This window comes from Oncorhynchus masou, chromosome 11, assembly GCF_036934945.1.
Source record: "Oncorhynchus masou masou isolate Uvic2021 chromosome 11, UVic_Omas_1.1, whole genome shotgun sequence".
NCBI classification, from domain to species: domain Eukaryota; kingdom Metazoa; phylum Chordata; class Actinopteri; order Salmoniformes; family Salmonidae; genus Oncorhynchus; species Oncorhynchus masou.
In genome coordinates, this window is record NC_088222.1 from 39,866,541 (window position 1) to 39,887,996 (window position 21,456).

At 40.9% G+C, this 21,456-nt stretch overlaps 1 protein-coding gene and 1 long non-coding RNA gene across 2 annotated transcripts in view; both read left to right on the top strand.

The window, feature by feature from the left end:
* Positions 1-11,617: 11,617 nt before the first annotated feature.
* LOC135548690 (G protein-activated inward rectifier potassium channel 2-like) overlaps positions 11,618-21,456 on the top strand; it is a 114,614-nt gene continuing 104,775 nt past the window's right edge. Inside the window, exon 1 of the mRNA XM_064978527.1 lies at positions 11,618-11,948. Coding sequence (XP_064834599.1) covers positions 11,921-11,948 — 28 coding nt within the window. The 5' untranslated portion in view covers positions 11,618-11,920. The remainder of the gene's footprint in view (positions 11,949-21,456) is intronic.
* Positions 12,662-20,537, top strand: LOC135548691 (uncharacterized). Its single transcript, XR_010456874.1, has 3 exons — positions 12,662-12,931; positions 17,657-17,732; positions 17,898-20,537. It is a non-coding gene; the product is annotated as an uncharacterized LOC135548691 (long non-coding RNA).

A 21,456-nucleotide genomic window follows, 5' to 3' on the forward strand; every position in this document is an offset into this window, starting at 1 on the left:
AAGTAGATTGTTTTAAGAATGTTTTATACATCAGTTGGGGTCTCTATCAGCTACAATATGAGGTCCTAGACCTAGCATGAAAGGTGCTTCCTTATAACTGTGTTGGCTAATGTAGTCAAAAAGTTTGCCACCATACCCCATACCAAATAATGATTACAAGAGGAGGGAGAGAGGGAGATGCAGGAGACGAGATGAGATAGAGATCAGGTGAAAGAGAGTGCAGGAAAATGAAAGAGGGAGAAAGAGGGAGAGTGCAGGAGGAGGAGAGAGAAAGAGATTTGTGCTGGATTTGAGCTACTTTGCATATAGGATTTCTCTCATCCCTGGAAGACTCCTACACAGCTGGAGTGAGAGAGTGATGAGAGGGCTTCTTCGTGTGAACAACGAAACACAGACATAAACTAAATGCTGGAGAGAAAAGAAATGCTTACAGCACAACAAGTGAAACGGAAGCATAAAACAACAATGATTTTTACAATTTTTATAACCTCCATATTTGACTGACACATCCTACAAAATGCATCTCATAGAGGGATACCACCAAGTTGACTCACAATGCAAAGCATCATTGAGCTCTCTGACTAGTTAGTTCAACCTGAATAATACATAAAAATACAGAGTTACATATATCACAACCTATATACCTTTAACCCTAATCCTAGAAGGAACCTGTAACCACTTTACTCAAACAGAGAAGTGCCTGTAATCAGCAATTCGACATCAGAAAAGATAGGAAAGATAAACAAGAAACAAGCTATCGCTCCTTTACTTATAATTAGATGTTAATCTGTCTGCAAACTCGAACTACTGGCTCGTATGTGATTAGCAAAGAGTAAACCTGCATATCCAATGAAAAGTGCTCAGGAAGATACATTAACAAACTAATAAAACGTGACCAGGTCTTGGCTCCCAGAAAAGTTGTCCAAGGCAAAGACATCAAGCTCCGTAACCACAAAACCTCTTGTATATTCCCATCTTCCCATCTAGGAATATTTTCTCTGCCCCCGCACTGCAGATAATGCCAAACCACCAGCTTGATCCCAATGAGCCACTGTGCTTGAACCAGCTCTCTCATTTCTCTCTCCAATAACCTTCTTGGAGAGAGAAATGAGAGAGCTGGTTCAAGCACAGTGGCTCATTGGGATCAAGCTGGTGGTTTGGCATTACCTGCAGTGCGGGGGCTGAGAAAATATTTCTCGATGGGAAGATGGGAATATACAAGAGGAGGTTGTGGTTACGGAGCTTGATGTCTTTGCCTTGGACAATTTTTCTGGGAGCCAAGACCTGTTCACGTTGTATTAGTTTGTTGATGTATCTTCACTACACTAACTCTCTGATTGAGATGAAGGGTTAATTTCAGGGGCAATGTTTTTCAGTTCTGTAAGATGACAGGGGTTGTTTATGTGTACTGTGCATAAGAGGCCATTATGGTTGCAAATCACTTGGGAAGTAGGACTCGTTCCCAGTGAGCACAGAGCGTTGAATCAATGATCTGTCTGTGCTGTAATCAATTTCCATAATGGCCCTTGAAGGCCATCAAAACCAAATTGTAATTTAAAAATCCAATAAGATTTCAAGAGACACAATTACTAGAGAAACAGCAGGTGGGAGTAGGGATTAAGTGGAATATAGTACCTGTCTGTCTTTTCTCAATGTACTCTTCACAAAACAGAACTAAGTGAACACAGTAGATGGTACCTTGGAGAGCTCCCAAGAAAGAAATGAGAAGCCTTCCATTTAAATATTTTTGGCCACCATTTAGCTTTTGTCCAATGGGAGCAAACACCCCAACAGGACTTATAAACAAATGTTGAGCTCCAGAAGGTGTGAATTAGCCCAGCAGTGTTCCCGTCTCCCCTCCTTCACACCCCCAAACCCACCATTCACAACACACCTCCTCTGGAAACCTCTACAACCTTGGAGTGTGCTAGATCAGCTGCCCTGAGTGAGAGGGAGACACTTGAAGGTAAGACAGGGGCCACAGTGCAGGTGGCCGTGTTAAAACACTTCTTGCAGGACACCATCAGTATGATTAGGCTTTAGCCCTGTTGCTGCTGAGTGACAGATGTTTTTATTTTCCAGCAGAAATCCTTTGGCTCCCGGAGGTGGGCCTCTTGGATATCACACTTCTGTGATATCCAAGAGGTCCCCTTATACATACCCCTCCTGTCAGATGGGGGGGATCATAGTGGATGAATTGTGTGCTCTAGTTAAAGTGACAGCCATCCACTCCCTAATGTTGGTAGCCTAGTGGTTAGTGTGTTGGGCCAGTAACCAAAAGGTTGCTGGATCAAATCCCTGAGCTGACAAGGTAAAAAGCTGTTGTTTTGCTCTTGAGCAAGGCTGTTCCCAGGGCATCAAAGACATGGAGGACGATTCAGGCAGCCCCCCGCACCTCTCTGACTCATGGAAAGAAGATACATTTCAGTTGAAGGCATTCAGTTGTACAACTGACAAGGTATCCCCATTTCCCTAAGGTGACCAAGAATAGACATTAACGAGGGACAGACTTCATATCAAAAAGGCTCGCCACAGAGGATTGCAATGAAGACGATTTGTTATTGAGACAAGGATCTACGATGGGTTGCGTGCCCACCTTTAATGAAGAATGACAGTGAAGTAGATAGGACTAGAATAGAATGACTGGGGAAATAGAAAGCATTTAAGGATTACAGCTACAGATAATATTTTACTATGGCCGTAAGACAAACCATTTTGTTGCTGTCACAGTCAAGTTTAAGATGAGTTAGCCTTGTGTAGCCTACCAGCCGTGAAAGATCGTTTTTTAAAATTAGATTTTACTGCTCGCTTGAGTTACTTGATGTGGAAGAAAGTTCCATGTAGTCATGGCTCTAGGTAGTACTGTGCATTTCTTGGGGACTGTGAAGAGACCCTTGGTGACATGTCTTGTGGGGTATGTATGGGTATCTGAGGTGTGTGTTAGCTTTAAACACGTCAATACCTCTCACAGAGACAAGAAATCTCTGTATGTCAGAAGGGACTGACATACAGTGCCTTCGGAAAGTATTCAGACCCCTTGACTTTTTTCACATTTTGTTAGGTTACAGTCTAATTTAAAAAAAAATTTTTTGTCAAATTCCTCATCAATCAGGTATTCAGACCCTTTACTCAGTATTTTGTTGAAGTACCCTTGATTCTTCTTGGGTATGACGGTACAATACATCTGTATTTAGGGAGTTTCTCCCATTCTTCTCTGCAGATCTTCTTGAGTTCTGTCAGGTTGGATGGAAAGTGTTGCTGCACAGCTATTTTCATGTCTCTCCAGAGATGTTTGATCGGGTTCAAGTCTGGGCTCTGACTGGACCACTCAAAGACCTTCAGAGACTGTCCCGAAGCCACTCCTGCGTTGTCTTGGCTGTGTGCTTAGGGTCGTGGCCTGTTGGAAGGTGAACTTTCTGCCAAGTCTGAGGTTCTGAGCGCTCTGGAGCAGGTTTTCATCAAGGATCTCTTTGTACTTTGCTCCGTTCATCTTTGCCTCGATCCTGACTAGTCTCCCAGTCCCTACCGCTAAAAAACATCCCCACAGCATGATGCTGCCAACAATATGCTTCACCGTAGAGATGTTGCCAGGTTTCCTCCAGATGTGACGCTTGGAATTCAGGACAAAGAGTTCAATCTTGTTTTCATCAGACCAGAGAATCCTGTTTCTCATGGTCTGAGAGTCTTTAGATACCTTTTGTCAAACTCCAAGTGGGCTGTCATGTGCCTTTTACTTCGGAGTGGCTTCCGTCTGGCCACTCTACCATAAAGGCCTGATTGGTGGAGTGCTGCGGAGATGGTTGTCCTTCCGGAAGTTTCGCCCATCTCCACAGAGAAGCTCTAGAGCTCTGTCAGAGTGACCAGGCCACTGTATTCTTGGGAACCTTCAATGCTGTAGAAATGTGTTGGCACCCTTCCCCAGATCTGTGCTTCGACACAATCTTGTCTCGGAGCTCTACGGACAATTCCATCGACCTCTTTGCTTGGTTTTGGGCAGAGAAAGCTTGTTGGACACTAAGAAAGCTTTGTTGTAGAGCGTTTAACACAAAATCCGGGGAGGGGCCAGCAGTGTATTAGACTGTATCATCTGCATATAAATAGATGAGAGAGGTCCCTACTGCCTGGGCTTTGTTGTTGATGTAAATTGAGAAAAGCATGGGGCCTAGGATCGAGCCTTTGGGGGTACATCCTTGGTGACAGGCATTGGTTGAGACTGCAGACTTTATACACTGCACTCTTTTAGAGAGGTAGTTAGCAAACCAGGCCAAAGACCCCTCAGAGAGACCAATACTCATTAGCCGACCCACATGAATGGAATGGTCTACCATGTCAAAAGCTTGGGCCAAGTCAATAAAACATAGCAGCACAACATTGCTTAGAATCAAAGGCAATGGTGACATCATTGAGGACCTTTAACCTTTTTACACGTACCAACAAACGGGTGTGATCATTCTATAGTGGTCCCTGTTGCGTAAGTTCAAACCGGTGTGATTAGAACGCTTGATTAGAATGCTTATTTAGAACATCCATTTTTAATTGATGCAACAATCAGCATTTGAGCTGGCAACAGAAACATTTTGCACAAACACGGTCTTTACAAAGTTATGTCCAGAATGTGATCCGTTTATTTTTGGATGCAATGTTCAGACATTCACAGAAGAAGCTACAGCATAACACAATCATCCAAACCTGAAAATGTAGGTTACATTTGTCCTTGTGCTAACTGAGGAAAGATTGACCTAACACAAACAGTCATATGTTTGTAACTCTCGGCTGACAGAAACTACAATATGAATTATCTAATAGCAATTACTATTTATAATTAATTCACATCACGGGTGAGCTCACCATTGATTGAAATAATTGAGTAAAACACTTTAAAACACTAGAAATCAAAAGTAATCCATGCCTGGAATGTTGTTTTTTCGCATCAACCAAAGATAATAAGAGGAGACAAGATGACTTTGGTCTGTTTATAGTATGCATGTTGAAGGGGGTGTGTCGTCTACGATCATCCACTTCCTTTCATTCACTTCTGGAAGTTTACCCGAAAGATGAGTGAACCATTCCTTCACCTCATTATAACATCTTTGGTCTGACAGATTGTGACACCCAGAATGCATTGTATAATGCACCATGTTTGTTATCTTTGGTTGATGCGAAAAAACAACACTCCAGGCGTGGATAACTTTTGTTTTCTAGAAAGTGTTTTACTCAATTATTTCGATCAATGGTAGGTAAGCTAGCAAATAGCTTAGCTCATTATAATCAGTACGACCTTTAAAAAGTATTTTACACACATCATAGGTGTCCATTACAATATATGCAAAAATCAGAATGAATTATTTGTCACCAGTACTTGTGAATAAAACTGTAAATAAATGATACATACATACATACATACATACATACATACATACATACATACATACATACATACATACATACATACATACATACATACATACATACATACATAGATGTGTTCTCTTTTAACTTGCTGATACATTTTTTATTTCATTGATAGAAATAATTTCATCACAATACTTTTGGAAGTCTTCAACTCTGAATTTTGCATAGTCTTTGACAGAGTCTAGAAAGGCAGATATGTCAGTAGTAGGACAGGCATTAACTGGTATAAACGTTACCATAGAATTCTGAAACATGTTTTGAAATATCTTTGGGGTTTTCATTTTCTTTGCCATCTATATTAAGCTTATGAATAGATGTAAATTCAGAATTTTTTCTTTCTAAATTGTAAAAGTATTTTGTATTTCTTTCACCTTCCTCCAACCATCTCCTTCTTGATCTTACAAATGCCCCTTTTGCTCTCTCTTCATACATTCGGTCCATTTCTAGCTGCAAAGAGAATAACTGACACTTTCCTTCTTCATCAAGGTCATCCATAGAGTTTAGAGAAAGTATTTCCTTAACAAGTTTATCTTCCCTCAATCTTTTAAGTTTAGAAATTTCTTTGCCTCTCTTCATGGCTGTTTGTCTTATTTCATACTTCATTAATTCCCAATATTTCCCATAAGACTTAAATAGTTGGGCTTTCCTCCAATTGTCTTGTATAATATCTTTGGCATCCATCTTGAAATTACAATCTTCCAACAGTCTACTATTGAGTTTACAATAACTCCGATTCGGTTTAACTTCAGATCCAATAATATTTAAAGATAAGAATATAACTTCATGATCAGTAATAATGGATGGTTCAATTGATACCTTGAATCCAATGAATTAGAAATCAACCAGAAGTAATTTCTTGACTGTCTGGACATGTCCTTGTTACTCCAAGTGAATTCCTTTTTATCAGGATATTTAGATCTCCAGATATCGACTAATCCAAGACCAAGACATAGGTTATTAAACTCAGGATTAGCAATGCTAGATCTGCTAGGAGGGGGATATCTGTCAATCATTACATTAGATACAGAATTAAAATCTGCACCTATGATAATTTTGATATCCTGAAATACACCTATAACTCTATTAATCTCTTCTTCAAATTCTTGAAGTAATATCATGTTGTTTTGTTTATTTTTGGATGCATAAATATTCCCTAATAAAAAAAAAAATCACTGTTGAAATTTACTGTTAAAATTAACCAACGTCCAGAGTGGTGAGTCTTACTACTGATGACCTTCCCTTTAAATGCACCTCTTAAAACTGCTACACCTGCAGAGTGGTTGTTGCCATATGATAGCCAGATATCGTTACCCCATTGATTTTTCCAAAAAGATAGATAGGAAGAACAAGCATGAGTCTCTTGTAAAAAGTAAAAGTCTGCATTAAACCGTTTGCAATACAGGAAAATAGTCTTACGCTTGAGTAAATTACGAATTCCCCTGATATTAATTGAACAAAGAGATAAAGACATAAACTTCAACCAACAACCTTGTTATGCTAATATAAGCTTTTCCTAATGATATGTAAGTCAAAAGGATTTCCATCACATTATTAACCTCTCTAACAAAAAACAAACAAATATTGGTCATAAAGTTACCAAAGTATTCTTTTTCTCACAAGGGGGTGACATTGTGTAGACTTTACAATAAGCAGTCATTCACCTTTAGTTAGTGTTTAGTTTACCAGTTCTCGGGTCAGTCTTTTCTCATTCATGTGTTTGTGTACATTTTTTATAATAAAAGGCTGCTTTTCACCTGGCAATTAATTTTTTTGGCCTGACAGTTCTGTCCGAGTTAGACTCTGGCTCTCTCTCGAATGTTATGATTTGGCCGCATTTCTTTCCCATCGATGATCACTCTTGCACAGATTAAAAATGCAGTTTTCCCTGCCTTTCGAGCTGCAGCCACCATCGGCCATAGTTTCTCTCTTGTGAATTTCACCAATGAGGTCAGATCCTCTGTGAACCTCAATTTTTGCTTGATGAGGAATTCACAATTCTTCGCTCGCCTCCAGAAAAGATCCTGTGTAGATCTGTTGGTGAACCAGATGATTGTTTTCCTCGGTCTCTTGTCTTGATACTCGAGTCTCCCAAACGATAGACAATGTCTACATTTTCCATAAGTTCAGCTTTTGAATTGGGAATGATAGCTCCACAAATGTCAACAACTCTGCATTTGATGTCCGCACCCGCCTGCTCTGGAATTTCATGGAGCCTCAGGTTCCACCTGCGCTGGTATCTCTCCGCCTCATTCAGCTTTTGCTCGAGTTCAGCCACCTTCTTTAAATTTTCCTGGCAGATAACTTCCACTTTCTTCATGTCACTTTTGAGGGATTTCACTTCTCCAAAGATAAAGTCAACAGATTTTTTTAATGGCCCCAATTTTCATCGTATTCTCCCTAACCATGACCTCCAAGCCATTTGCCCTTTCATCTATCTTTGCTGTCAAAAGCATTACAATATTGCTTTGCATCTCAAGAAGTGACATACCCTCTTGGCCTCTGATCTTTTCCCCCTGGGGCTTGACTGGAGTGCAGGGGTCGTAAGGTAACAGCCTAAGCTGAGAGGTGCGAGTGGTATGAACCAGATCTCCAGTGCTCACCCACAGCCCGGTTCAACCTGTGCCTGCACTCTGGAGTGTCCGGGCTAAAGTGGTCATCCAGCCTGGAGGAGTGGTGCCAAGGCTGCGCGCCAGGCCTCCTGTAGGTCTCCCCAGCCTGCTGGGTCCTGTGGCAGTCCCATGCACAAGGCTGTCTCTCAGTATCCTCCCTCCAGGTTCTCCCTCCTGTCCGGAGCTGCCAGAGACGCCCTCCTGTCCAGAGCTGTCAGAGCTGCCCTCCTGTCCGGAGCTGCCAGAGCCGCCTTCCTGTCAGGAGCTGCCAGAGCCACCCGTCAGTCAGGACCTGCCAGAGCCGCCCGTCAGTCAGAACCTGCCAGAGCCGCCCGTCAGTCAGGACCTGCCAGAGCCGCCCGTCAGTCAGAACCTGCCAGAGCCGCCCGTCAGTCAGGACCTGCCAGAGCCGCCCGTCAGTCAGGAGCTGCCAGAGCCGCCCGTCAGTCAGGAGCTGCCAGAGCCGCCCTTCACTCCGGCGCTGCCAGAGTCTCCCGCCTGTCCGGCGCTGACGGAGTCTCCCGTCTATTCGGGGCCCACTACAAGGGTCCCCAGTCCGAGGTTGGCGGCGAGGTTCGCCGCTCCAAAGGCGCCACTTAAGTGGGCCAAGACTATGGTGGAGTGGGGTCCACGTCCCCACCCAGACCCCCTCTATGGATTTAGGTTTTGCGGCCAGAGTCCGCACCTTTGGGGGGGTACTCTCACGTCCTGACCTTAGTTCCTTTTCAGGTCTCTGTTTTAGTTTGGTCAGGGCGTGGGTCGGGGTGGGTATTCTATGTTTTTGTTCTATATTTTGTATTTCTGCTTTTGGCCTGGTATGGTACCCAATCAGAGGCAGCTGTCAATCGTTGTCTCTGATTGAGAACCATACTTAGGCAGCCTGTTTTCCCACTATGATTTGTGGGTAGTTGTTTTCTGTTTAGTGTGTTGTTTCACCAGACAGGACTGTTTTGTTTCTTTCATTCACTTTGTTATTTTGTTTTGTGTGTTCAGTTCTAATAAATTAACATGGACACTTACCACGCTGCATATTGGTCCGATTCTTCCTACTCCTCCTCAGACGAAGAAGAAAACTGTTGCACTGAAGACGAGTACCCAAAATCATACTGTCTTTTGTGATTAATTGTCCATTTGACGTTCTCTCTATTTCTTTCCTTTTGGTTCTGGAAGTTTCCATGTACGTTCGACAAACTAGTTTGAGCTCGCTCGCTTATCTGGCTATCTAGTGTTGTCACAAACTTAGTTTTAGAGGTGAATAACTTGCAGAAAGTAATCAATTACTTTGGTAAATAAACTAAACCATATTCATACAGGGTTTTATGACCATAGAAATGATCCAATGGTCATAAATGGGTAAGGAAATCCAATAATTCCTTCAGCTACAAAAACAAATTATCTGCACTGACCGCCATCTTGCGTGCCCCCTCTGACGTTTGCATTATACACCCACTCATCCACCTCTAGTAGCCACCCTAGTTTTGTTTTTACTTTAAGTTATCATCTGTCATATACAGTGGGGCAAAAAGTATTTAGTGAGCCACCAATTGTGCAAGTTCTCCCACTTAAAAAGATGAGAGAGGTATGTAATGTTCATCATAGGTACACTTCAACTATGACAGACAAAATGGAAAAAGAAATCCAGAAAATCACATTGTAGGATTTTTTATGAATTTATTTGCTAATTATGGTGGAAAATAAGTATTTGGTCAATAACAAAAGTTTCTCAATACTTTGTTATATACCCTTTGTTGGCAATGACATTTTCTGTAAGTCTTCACAAGGTTTTCACACACTGTTGCTGGTATTTTGACCCATTCCTCCATGCAGATCTCCTCTAGAGCAGTGATGTTTTGGGGCTGTTGCTGGGCAACACGGATTTTCAACTCCCTCCAAAGATTTTCTATGGGGTTGAGATCTGAAGACTGGCTAGGCCACTCCAGGACCTTGAAATGCTTCTTACGAAGCCACTCCTTCGTTGCCCGGGCGGTGTGTTTGGGATCATTGTCATGCTGAAAGACCCAGCCACGTTTCATCTTCAATGCACTTGCTGATGGAATGAGGTTTTCACTCAAAATCTCACGATACATGGCCCCATTCATTCTTTCCTTTACACGGATCAGTCGTCCTGGTCCCTTTGCAGAAAAACAGACCCAAAGCATGATGTTTCCACCCCCATGCTTCACGGTAGGTATGGTGTTCTTTGGATGCAACTCAGCATTCTTTGTCCTTCAAACACGACGAGTTGAGTTTTTACCAAAACGTTCTATTTTGGTTTCATCTGACCATATGACATTCTCGCAATCTTCTTCTGGATCATCCAAATGCTCTCTAGCAAACTTCAGACGGGTCTGGACATGTACTGTCTTAAGCAGGGGGACACGTCTGGCACTACAGGATTTGAGTCCCTGGCGGCGTAGTGTGTTACTGATGGTAGGCTTTGTTACTTTGGTCCCAGCTCTCTGCTTGTGATCATTTTGACCCCACGGGGTGAGATCTTGCGTGGAACCCCAGATCGAGGGAGATTATCAGTGGTCTTCCATTTCCTAATAATTGCTCCCACAGTTGATTTCTTCAAACCAAGCTGCTTACCTATTGCAGATTCAGTCTTCCCCGCCTGGCGCAAGTCTGCAATTTTGTTTCTGGTGTCCTTTGACAGCTCTTTGGTCTTGGCCATAGTGAAGTTTGGAGTGTGACTGTTTGAGGTTGTGGACAGGTGTCTTTTATACTGATAACAAGTTCAAACAGGTGCCATTAATACAGGTAACGAGTGGAGGACAGAGGAGCCTCTTAAAGAAGAAGTTTCAGGTCTGTGAGAGCCAGAAACCATGTTTGTTTGTAGGTGACCAAATACTTATTTTCCACCATCATTTGGAAATAAATTCATTAAAAATCCTACAATGTGATTTTCTGGATTTTTTTTTTCATTTTGTCTGTCATAGTTGAAGTGTACCTATGATGAAAATTACAGGCCTCTCTCATCTTTTTAAGTGGGAGAACTTGCACAATTGGTGGCTGACCAAATATATTTTTTTACCCCACTGTATAACCATACAAACGTAACATTTCAGACTCAGTTTAGTGTTCCGGATTTACATTTACTGTTACATCTAGTCTATGAGACCTTGCTGGTACAACACAAACATCTCGCAACTAATTAGCAACTTTTCAACTACTTACTATTTTTTTGTTACTTTGCAACTACTTAGCATGTTATCTAACCCGTCTCCTAACCCTGACTTTAACCCTTTAAGCTAACTCTTCCCCTAACTCTAACCCTTTAACCTAACTCCTAAACTTAACTTTAACCCCAACTCCAACCCATAGCCTAGCTAATGTTAGCTAGATAGCTAACGTTAGCCATCTAGCTAGAATTTGTAACATATCATGTTTTGCAAATTCGTAACATATTGTACCTTTTTTGCAAATTCAGAACACATATTACAAATTGTTATTCATAACATGTCATAAAAAATGGAGTGTCTCGGATTTACGTACAGAATAATACTAAATGCTCTGAGACCAGGTTGCCTGGTTGGGTTGCTATCACAGATCCTCTGTGATTTCCTCAATTCTCATACACTTCCTCATGACAGCTCTGTCCATACACAACAACCTGGATCTCAGCTATTTGAAGTCCTCCTCCCCCTCTCCCGCTCTTTCTTTCTCTCTCAACCCCTGTCCCTCTTTACACACAAATAGCCTACTCTCTCCCTCACTCAGACTTTCTCTCGCCCATTCTCTCTCTCTCTTCATACTTGGCCGAGCTCAAAAGAAGGGGACATAACAGAATGAAAGGAGATGGATTTTTCAACGAGATGTGAGGGGAAAGGTGAAATTAGCAACTCTTAGCCTACGTTGCCCCTATGTGAAACGACAATCTTAATTGTTCAACAGGATGAATGAATAAGAGCGGCGTCTATCAACAAGGTAGGTTATGTAAACTGGCTTATTTTACCCCGGACGTTAGACTGGTTTTGTGGTGACTGAGAAATTACGGATAATATAAGTGGGGGAGTGGGTGATTTTACATAACACAGTGCACCGTTTCCCCTTTTTATCTTTCGTAAATTGTACAAGTGAACAAGAGTATCCAGTTATCATTTAAATGAAAAAGCAACAAGCTTTGAGTGTGAAGTCTCGTTTATAACATGCACTTGCCGCACGTGAAAAAGGAACAGTGGAACCTTATACAGATGGTTTCCACATGATCTCTTATCTATCCTTGCATTCTCATTTGTCAGACATTATTAATAGTAATTGAATAACGTGTGTGCTTTATCAGAAAAATCTGTCAAAAGAGTATTTCCATAGACCTGTGTTGGCTACTTAGCCTATAGGCCTATGTTCCACAGAATATTAATGAAGCACTTTATTTTCCTTGAGGTCTGTGGGTCAATTGTGTTTTCAACCTTTCTAATAATGTTAGTATACCATAAAACAAAAACATTTAACTATCAGTTATTTCATTTTCCATTAAACTGAGTCTTGTTCTTTCAAACACAGGCCTGACATTTTTTTAATGTTCTAGAATATAATCTTATTCTAGAATCAGTTTCTGTCTAGAGAATACTTTCTCATTAAATTAGTGATCACGACAATAAGGCATTTTTGTCTTCAAAGCAAATGCTGAAGGGGCCGGCTTGGTGAAGCGTTGTTGCTAATGAAGCGATACCTATTATTTTCTGGATAAGAGCTCCCTCCATCTCCATGGCGACGTGGAGATCTTACATTCAAAACCATGGAGTGTGCGCGCAGCTTTCTCGCTTGAAGGGGATCGGTTCGATGGCAGGACAAAGCGAAAGGTAGAGCCCTCTACCTTGCGGAAGAAAAGATAAACGATAGGATCTGTTTTGGGGACGAAAAGGTGAACAATTCTGAGACACAAGTCATCTTCATAGGAAAGGAGCCGGGTGAGTGAACTGAGTAAGGTTAGACTATTGTTTAAGAACAATGCCTGTTGCTTGCTACCCTATCCTGGGAAATGTCATTTTTTTAGGCTATAGGTCTAGCCTCCAGACTGTTGCCTTTCTGCAGCAGCGCAGCCCAGTGGGCATACTATGTGATAAAGACGTATGTTACTGGTTGAAATAATGTTCGGGGAGGTCTTATTACCAGATCGCAACCAAACGTTTTTTTGACGTCATGAAAAATACATATTATTTTGGGTGACATCTGTTTTTTGGTTGAAATCTGATTGAACTACTGACCAGTTATCTGAATGCTACACCAATCTATATAAATATGTACATAGTGTTTGTAAGCCATGCACCCAGTGCAAATAAGACATTAGAACCATTACAATTATTACAGTTGGAGTAATGTTTTTTTCCAGAGGTGTTTGCATGATTCAGCTTAGCACATTTGGCAAACAACAGCTGGCAGAGGGCACCAAAGCAGGTTAGGGTCTCGTGGCATACTGTACCCAGTCAACATGCTGGGCTCGGCCCTATTCCGTTTTGACACTCTGCATGGGCTCGGACTCGGTGGGCTTCATGCAGGCCAAGCTTTTCCAGAGTCTGGCAGAATGATATTACTCTGGGCTCCGGTTAATGGTACTCTGGCCAAGTCCACTTCAGCTTATCCAGCCCAATTCACTTTTTCAGGAGTAGGGACATTTGAAGTTTTTATTCAGCAGGTGATGAAATACCAATTTTAAAAAATAACAAAGAATTGTGATATTTCACCTCCAGGTCATCGAATTTGATAGGTCATTAAAAGCTAACATTAGTGACAGTCTCTGCGGTCCTATAGCTATCAGAAATTATCCCTAAATTAGAGAATCTCCAATGCTATAAATGCTTTTGCTTTTACTACAGGCTATGGCAGTGTTTTTCATAGTTGCAGGCCACCCAATTGAAAAGTGCACATTCACTTCCATAACATTTGTTCTTGGCTACCAGCATGGAAGATAAATATGCACAATAATACAAAAATGCGGTAAACCTGCAGTACATTGAAATAATTGTTGTTTAATGAATGATATCTGGTAGCTTGCTGTGTGTGTTGGCTTCTAATGATAATCTTTTGTTGATGTTAATTGCAATATTTATTGTAGTGCACATTTTCTTCTGTTCCACTGAATGCAATTTGTTGTTCTATTATGACTAACTACATTTGCTTTCAGAATTTAACAAATAACACATAGGCCTATGTCTTTTATTGCAATATCCTACTACAATCCACCAGGATTTACAAAACCCTATTGTTATCCCATTTATTTCCATCAATAATTACAAAAGCATTATTGCACCTGAATTTGACCCTGAGAATATGACAATTGTCTTTTCCCTTAAAGCTTTTAAGCAATTAACATAATGCATGCAGTAATTTTATTTTAATTTCAGTAACTAAGTAAGGACGTAGGCATATCAGTTCCAGCTAAAACTTGGATTGGAATCTGTGCCTCGCGCAGCAATAGATCTGTGAGCGCAGGCAGTATGCTTGCTTGAGCATATTGCTCGAGCATCAACATTCCATACAGCATGTTGGGACAAAGTGCCCAGTAGGCTACACAACAACATCACTGGGAAACAACATCAGTGTCTCGAAATGTACACAAAAAAATGTGAAAAGATTAGACTGCTAAATGGTAGTCCCTGTTCTCCTGCATTCTTGTTTTATTTTAAAGCGGCGGTTTGTTGGGGAGAAGAACATCAAGAAAAGTATTGCTAGCTAGCTGGCTAGTTTTAGCTAGCTAATGTTAGCTCTCTGGCTAATACTCCATGGACATGGTAAGTTTAAATTGTTACCTGTTGTAGCTAGCTAGCTAACATTTTGATATCTGTTTAGTTAAAGTGGAATTGTCAGCTTTTTAACTACTTTGCAGATATGAAACAAACAGACAATCATAACATCATCCCAAAATGGAACATTTCCAGTTTATGCTACAAAATCAACTTTATAAAAGCTTTTAAAAATAGGTTATATTTGCCGTAATATTTCATGATGTACACTAAGGCATTGTTGGCAGAATAGATGGATGCAGTTCAATGCATGAATAATATAATTCACCAATTCATTTCTTGATACTTCCAAAAATATTGTGATCAGGTTTAAATCACAGCTGGCCTGGTACAAAGTTTGCTGCCTCCATTTGGGATGCACTGTTTCAGTTTCAATTGCTCAATATTTAGGACAAAAACAAATGAATGTAACTAAGGCTGGTAATGTCAATACAATCAAACTAGCAAGGGCAATGATCATAAGTCAGTCATAATGTGGCTTATAGGCTGGCATATCTATTTACGTAGCATGCCAAACGATAGCTATATAGCTAGCTTGCTAGCTGCTAGGAGGATGTCATGTCATGTCATTGGAGGAGTGGGTGAGTGAGTGACTTTTCCCCCTCATATAATTTTTCGGTGACTATACTGTACACAGCTAGAGATGCAGGTGTCATTTGGTTAGCTAGCAATAACTTGAACGACTGTTATCCAGTTAGCATATCGCTTGCGTTCACAAATTCACTCTGGCTATTTACTCCGATTTCAGAGCACTCTCGCTAAGTGTGGCAGAGCGCAGAATAACTGATGAATTTACGAAGTTAGTCATGAACGCTCTAGATAACATGTAAACAGCCTGACCAGCTTTGCTAGGGCGAGTAAAATGGTCAGTAAGGTGTTCTCTCGTTTGTGTCTAGAAGTAGCTAGCCAGCAAGCTAGCCAACTTTAGCCAGTTAGCTTTGGGAACTTGGTTGGGACAAGCATGTATTGTTATCAGGCAAGCTGAAGAAGAAGGAGTAGGCTACAATTCCCCACTGTTTATCAGTGCAATTTTGACTGTCAATTAAATTAAAACATTTGAGAGAGTTTATCTAATGTTCCTTCGTTAGATTTTAGCTCATCTTTCTCTGGCTAGCATTAGTTGTTGATTTTTTTGTTGATGTGCATAACTGAGGGAGAGAAAGCCTAACTTTTCATGGTTGTTTGATCAATAGGACTGTTAAGTTCCCAAATGTAAGAGGACTCCCAAGTGGCATTGACATATTTGCAGAAATGTGTTGTGACTTTTTGAGACGCGAATGCGTTTGAAATATCTTAAGTCTTGCTGTTGCAACTGCCTGTAAACAAACAGTCCAATTCAAAGTGAATGATGGCAGGCCTGTGTGGAAAATACAGGTCTACTGTAGCTCTGATTGGCACACCGGTCTGCGTAGACTCTGGTCGTGGACGAGACAGATGTTTTTATTAGGTTTTATTTACTGCAGTTAATTGTCCAAACGCACGGCCGCTTTCCCACTTTATATTGCTATGGAATTTTCACAAAAGCCTTAGTATACGTAATTCACAAACCTTCTAAGAATGTATGAAAATTACAATATCTAAGTGCTTTCTTGTCAGAATAAATTTGTTTAAGTGTCATATTCTTCCTGGGGGTGTATATGAACAGATTTTAAGATTTTATGTTGCTAAAATGCTGTTAGTTCCACTTGAAATGACAGTACATTTCTGTGTCTGTGTGTATTCTCTCTCTCTCTCTGTGTGTGTGTGTGTGTATAGAAAACATTGTCATGTCAATGTTGTCATGCTATCTATGCGCGCGCGTGTGTGTGTTCTGTGCATAGTTTCCATTAGCCAGTATTAGCCGGCTTTTGGCAGATAAAAAAATAGAAAAGCAGATAAACAAAATTGGTACTGGCCAATTGTCTGGGAGAAGAAAAAATCCCATTGTGAACTAATGCTTTTTATCCTATTCATTGATGACCAGTCATGCTTATCGGTCTATAGGTTTATAGCATACAGATACAGAGCCTTTGAGCAGAAAATCTGTCAGACAGCGCGACAGCTACAGTATCTCAAACCACTTTGTAATGAGGTGGAGGCAGTATGCATTTTGAAAACATATACTTAATGGTTGCTTCAAAGTACCTTGCTTCAAAGTACCTTGCTTCAAAGTAACCCAGCCAAAATCAGACCATATCCGTGGAGGCAATTATTTTATATAAACTTTCTTTCATTGTCCAGTAGCCAAATGCACAATCCTAGCACCCCATGTTCGTTGTTGTATATCAGATCTCCCCTCTTTCTAAATTTAGAAATTATATTTTAATCTCTGTCACATGAAATGTCTTGTTGGCATCAGAATTTGGTAAGAAGGACCGCGCATCGTTGCATCCTCAACTTGCAGGTTCTGTTAAGATGAATTACCATAATCTAAATGTGATTTCTGTCAATCTGAGAACCTTGGGTGGATGTCCTAATCAGGTTATGCATCCAATGCATACAGGTCTGGTAAATTTCTCAAAAGTTAAAATGCTGCCGGTCAAATGTCCAGAGCCACATTTTCGTATTGGAGAGAGGGGGAAAGAGATGATGATGATGATCACAAAAACATATTGAAAAGATTTCATCATGTCAACATTGTGTCATGCCAGCTGTGTGTGAGATAGTGTCTGAGAGAGAACCAGAGAGATTGTGTGTGTGTGTGTGAGAGAGAGAGAGATATTTTAAGATAGCCTAATTCTTGAAACATGTACCCCCCATATGGAAGTGAAGTTTTTCTTGATTCATCAGGGATACTGGTATTTTGTATTTGACAATACAATATATTTAGCCTATCCCAGCTCCCCCTCAACACTCATTCTAACGTTACAACTCTCAACTGCCTTTTTCAATTCTTGGTTTTCTTTTTTGCAGGAATCTTCTAGCTTGGATGGCAGGATAGAGGAGGGAACAAAAGGAAGGAGTACAGAAGTTATCCTAACTAAGAAATGTATGTAAATAGCCTATGTTTTGCTGTCTCTCTCTCTCGAGCTCTCTCCGTATGTCTGCCTGACTGGCAGATTGCTGAGGGGCAACGTAGTCACTTTCTATGCTAAGTCGAACTTAGTGAAGACCTTATGTAATGGTTAATCATGATTTGTCTCTGTCTTTACAGTTCCTGAAAAATGTCAATGACCTGATGCATGTCCTCTACAGCAGTGCTTGGCCACCCTCTCAGTGGAAAGGAGAGAGCAGCACCACCACTCCTTAAATCAATAGTCAAGTTTTGTCTTTTTTTTTCTTCTGTTTGATACTCTGATCTTCAATGTGTATTGATTCCTACTAACCAGCTTTGTAAGAGCTAGGTTTGTACTAGCTATGTTAATGATCATTACAGTTTTTTTCTATGCATCAGGAGAGAAACTGGATTCCACAAGAGAAAAAAGATGCCATCTCGAACCTAAAAGGGTTCATCAAAAAAAGTGCCATCTAGAATCTAAAAGGGTTCTCAGCTGTCACCGTTAAGAAAAGGATGGAGGTTTTTACATATTTTTACTGACCAGAATATTAAGTATTTTTCTGGCCATGATACAACCAGCTGGTCATAGTTTTGACCACTATTATGTGCTATATTATGTACTGGTCATAGTTAAGACCTCATCGAAACCTGGTAATGACCACCTGACTACAACTTATTACCTACCCTAAAAAGTATTGTAGAGGAACAAGTTGGATATTGAAAACATTTCATATTTATTTGTTTACATAGGCACCAATTAAAGTTTAAATCTGCAACATATTCTTACATTTAAAATAGATCAAGTAATGGCAAAAACAAATCATAACTCACACACAGACATTACAGGCATAGAAATACTGGGAAACAGACGATATAATGGCCCATTGTATTATGTTTTATTAATGATTAATAAGAGTGGTGTGATGGGGTAGATCCTCATCAATTCCACCGTCCGCAACCACATGGCTCTCCAGACAATGGTGTGGTCAGCCCAATGCATGCCTGCCCTCCAGGAAATCTACAGCATCTGGGGTCACAGAATGGCCAAGAAGATTATCAAGGACCTCAGCTACCTGAGCCACGGCCTGTTTACCCCACTACCATCTAGAAGGCGGGAAATGTGTAATTAGCGACAAAACACCATTCTCAAAAGCGCACCGCATGAGAATGGGGAGATCTAAAGATGCATCAACTGGGTTACTGATTTGACTAGGATTATGCCTTTGGCTGCTGGACAATAAAATAACATTGATTTGAAAACCAATAGATAATGCTGGTTTTAATGGCATATAAAGTGTTTATAAAATAATAATTCCCCCAACATGTCTATGATCGTATTTTGGCTAGGCTAGGCTACTTTAAAACAAGATATGATATGCTTCATAAAATGACATGAAACATCCAGGTTTTAAACAATTAAGATTATGGTTAAATAATTTCAAAATGCTAACCGCCTCAGCTCAGATTCAAGGTAAAATGAAATGTTATTTGTCACATGTTTCGTAAACAACAGGTGTGGACTAACAGTGAAATGCTTACTTACGGCCCCTTCCCAACAATGCAGAGAGAAAGAAAATAGATAAGTTAAACATCTAATAATAAAAGTAATAATAGATACACTATGAATATAGATAACTTGGCTATAGACAATGGGTACCAGTACCGTGTCGATGTGCAAGGGTACGGGGTACTGTAGATATGTACATATAACTAGGAATAAAGTCAGAGAGTAAACAGCAGCAGCACCGTATGTGATGAGTCAAAAAAAGTATGCAAAAAGGGTCAATGCAGACAGTCCGGATATCTATTTGGTTAACTATTTAACTAACTGTTTAGCAGTCTTATGGCTTTGGGGTAGAAGCTGTTCAGGGTCCTGTTGGTTCCAGACTTCTGTACTGCTTGCCATAGAACGTGAAGCTCTCGACCCACTCAACTACAGCCCCGTTGATGTTGCTTTTCTCGAAGCAAGGCATTTAGCTTGTCTGGAAGGCTTGTGTCATTGGGCAGCTCGCAGCTGGGTTTCCCGTTGTAATCCATGATAGTTTACAAGTCCTGCCACATCCGAGGAGCATCAGGGCCAGTGTAATAGGATTCAATCTTAGTCCTGTATTGATGCTTTGGCTGTTTGGTGGTTCTTCGAAGGGCATAGTGGGATTTCTTACAAGTGTCCGGGTTAGTGTCCTGATCTAGGGTGTAATCATTAGTCAATCTACTGTGTAAGTATATGGAAGGGGGTGACAACCACACGCCTCCTAGGTTTTGTATTAAAGTAAATTTACCTAGAGGAGAACGGAAACTAGCCGTCCTCTGGCACGTATTAATGAGGCCGGTGACCGACGTGGTAATTTCCTCAATGCCATCGGGCGAGTCCCGGAACATATTCCAGTCTGTGCTAGCAAAACAGTCGTGTAGCTTAGCATCTGCTTCATCGGACCACTTCTGCATTGAGCTCATCACGGGTACTTCCTGTTTGAGTATTTGCTTGTAAGCAGGAATAAGAAAGATAAGAGTTATGGTCTGATTTGCCAAACGGAGGGCGAGGGAGAGCTTTGTATGTGTCCCTGTGTGTGGAATAAATGTGTTCAATAGTTTTTTCGTTTCTAGTTGCAGAAGTGACTTGCTGGTAAAAATTAGGTAAGACAGTTTTCTGTTTCCTGCATTAACCCTTTGATGTGTACTAACCAGAACAACCTTCTAAAATGTATTTTACACACATTATATGTGTCCATTATAATATGCAAGAATCGGAATGCATGATATGTCACCAGTACTTAAAACAGTAAATAAAAAATGTATTACCACACAAACCAATTTCTGATAGTGATTTATTGATACAAGTGGCCCGTGCCGGTGTTATGAAAACATTACTGAGGATTTGTCACCACAGATGGTCTGTTTAAGTTTCTACCATTGTAGCTAGATAGAGCTGTTGTTGGCATGGCTACTCCATCTTTTTTTAAATGTATTTTTTTACCTTTATTTAACTAGGCAAGTCAGTTAAGAACAAATTCTTATTTTCAATGACGGCCTAGGAACAGTGGGTTAACTGCCTGTCAGAACAATAGATTTGGGGATTTGAACTTGCAACCTTTCAGTTACTAGTCTAACGCTCTAACCATTAGGGTACCCTGCCACCCCTAGTGGTCATGTCAGAGACAACAGTTGTTGACAACAGTAGCATTGTAGTTAAGCCTATCCCGAACCCTCTTCCTAACCTTAACCTCATTCTCGTAACCTCCTATGTTAATTTACCTAACCTGCTGCTTTAGTTATCCTAACCTGACACATTAATTACATTAACCTGCTATGTAAACAAACCATCTGTGGAGACAAATCATCAGTATCACCACACCAGCCAATCACATCACCCCTAACACTCACTTGGAGCCATTCAGTCAAAAAAGCGGAAATTCTGGAGATTTTTGTCCATTCTGACAATGATTCTGACTATGACAGTGAGGAATCAGATTCTGACACTGACAGCGAGGAGAAGGAGCAGCAGACCCCGCTCCCCACCTTGTGGCCATTGAGAACCCTGATTCTGAGGACACCTTGTCCACTGACAAAGTCCCAGGTCTCTCTGAAGATGCTGGTGGTTTTGGAAGCACACCAAAAGTGTGTGAAGTACGGAAGTCTGCGGTAGCTGGAAGGCCTCCTGCCACTTCACTCCTCCTGGCCCTGTTGTTGGCTTTGATAAGCCAGGCTGGAGTGCAAA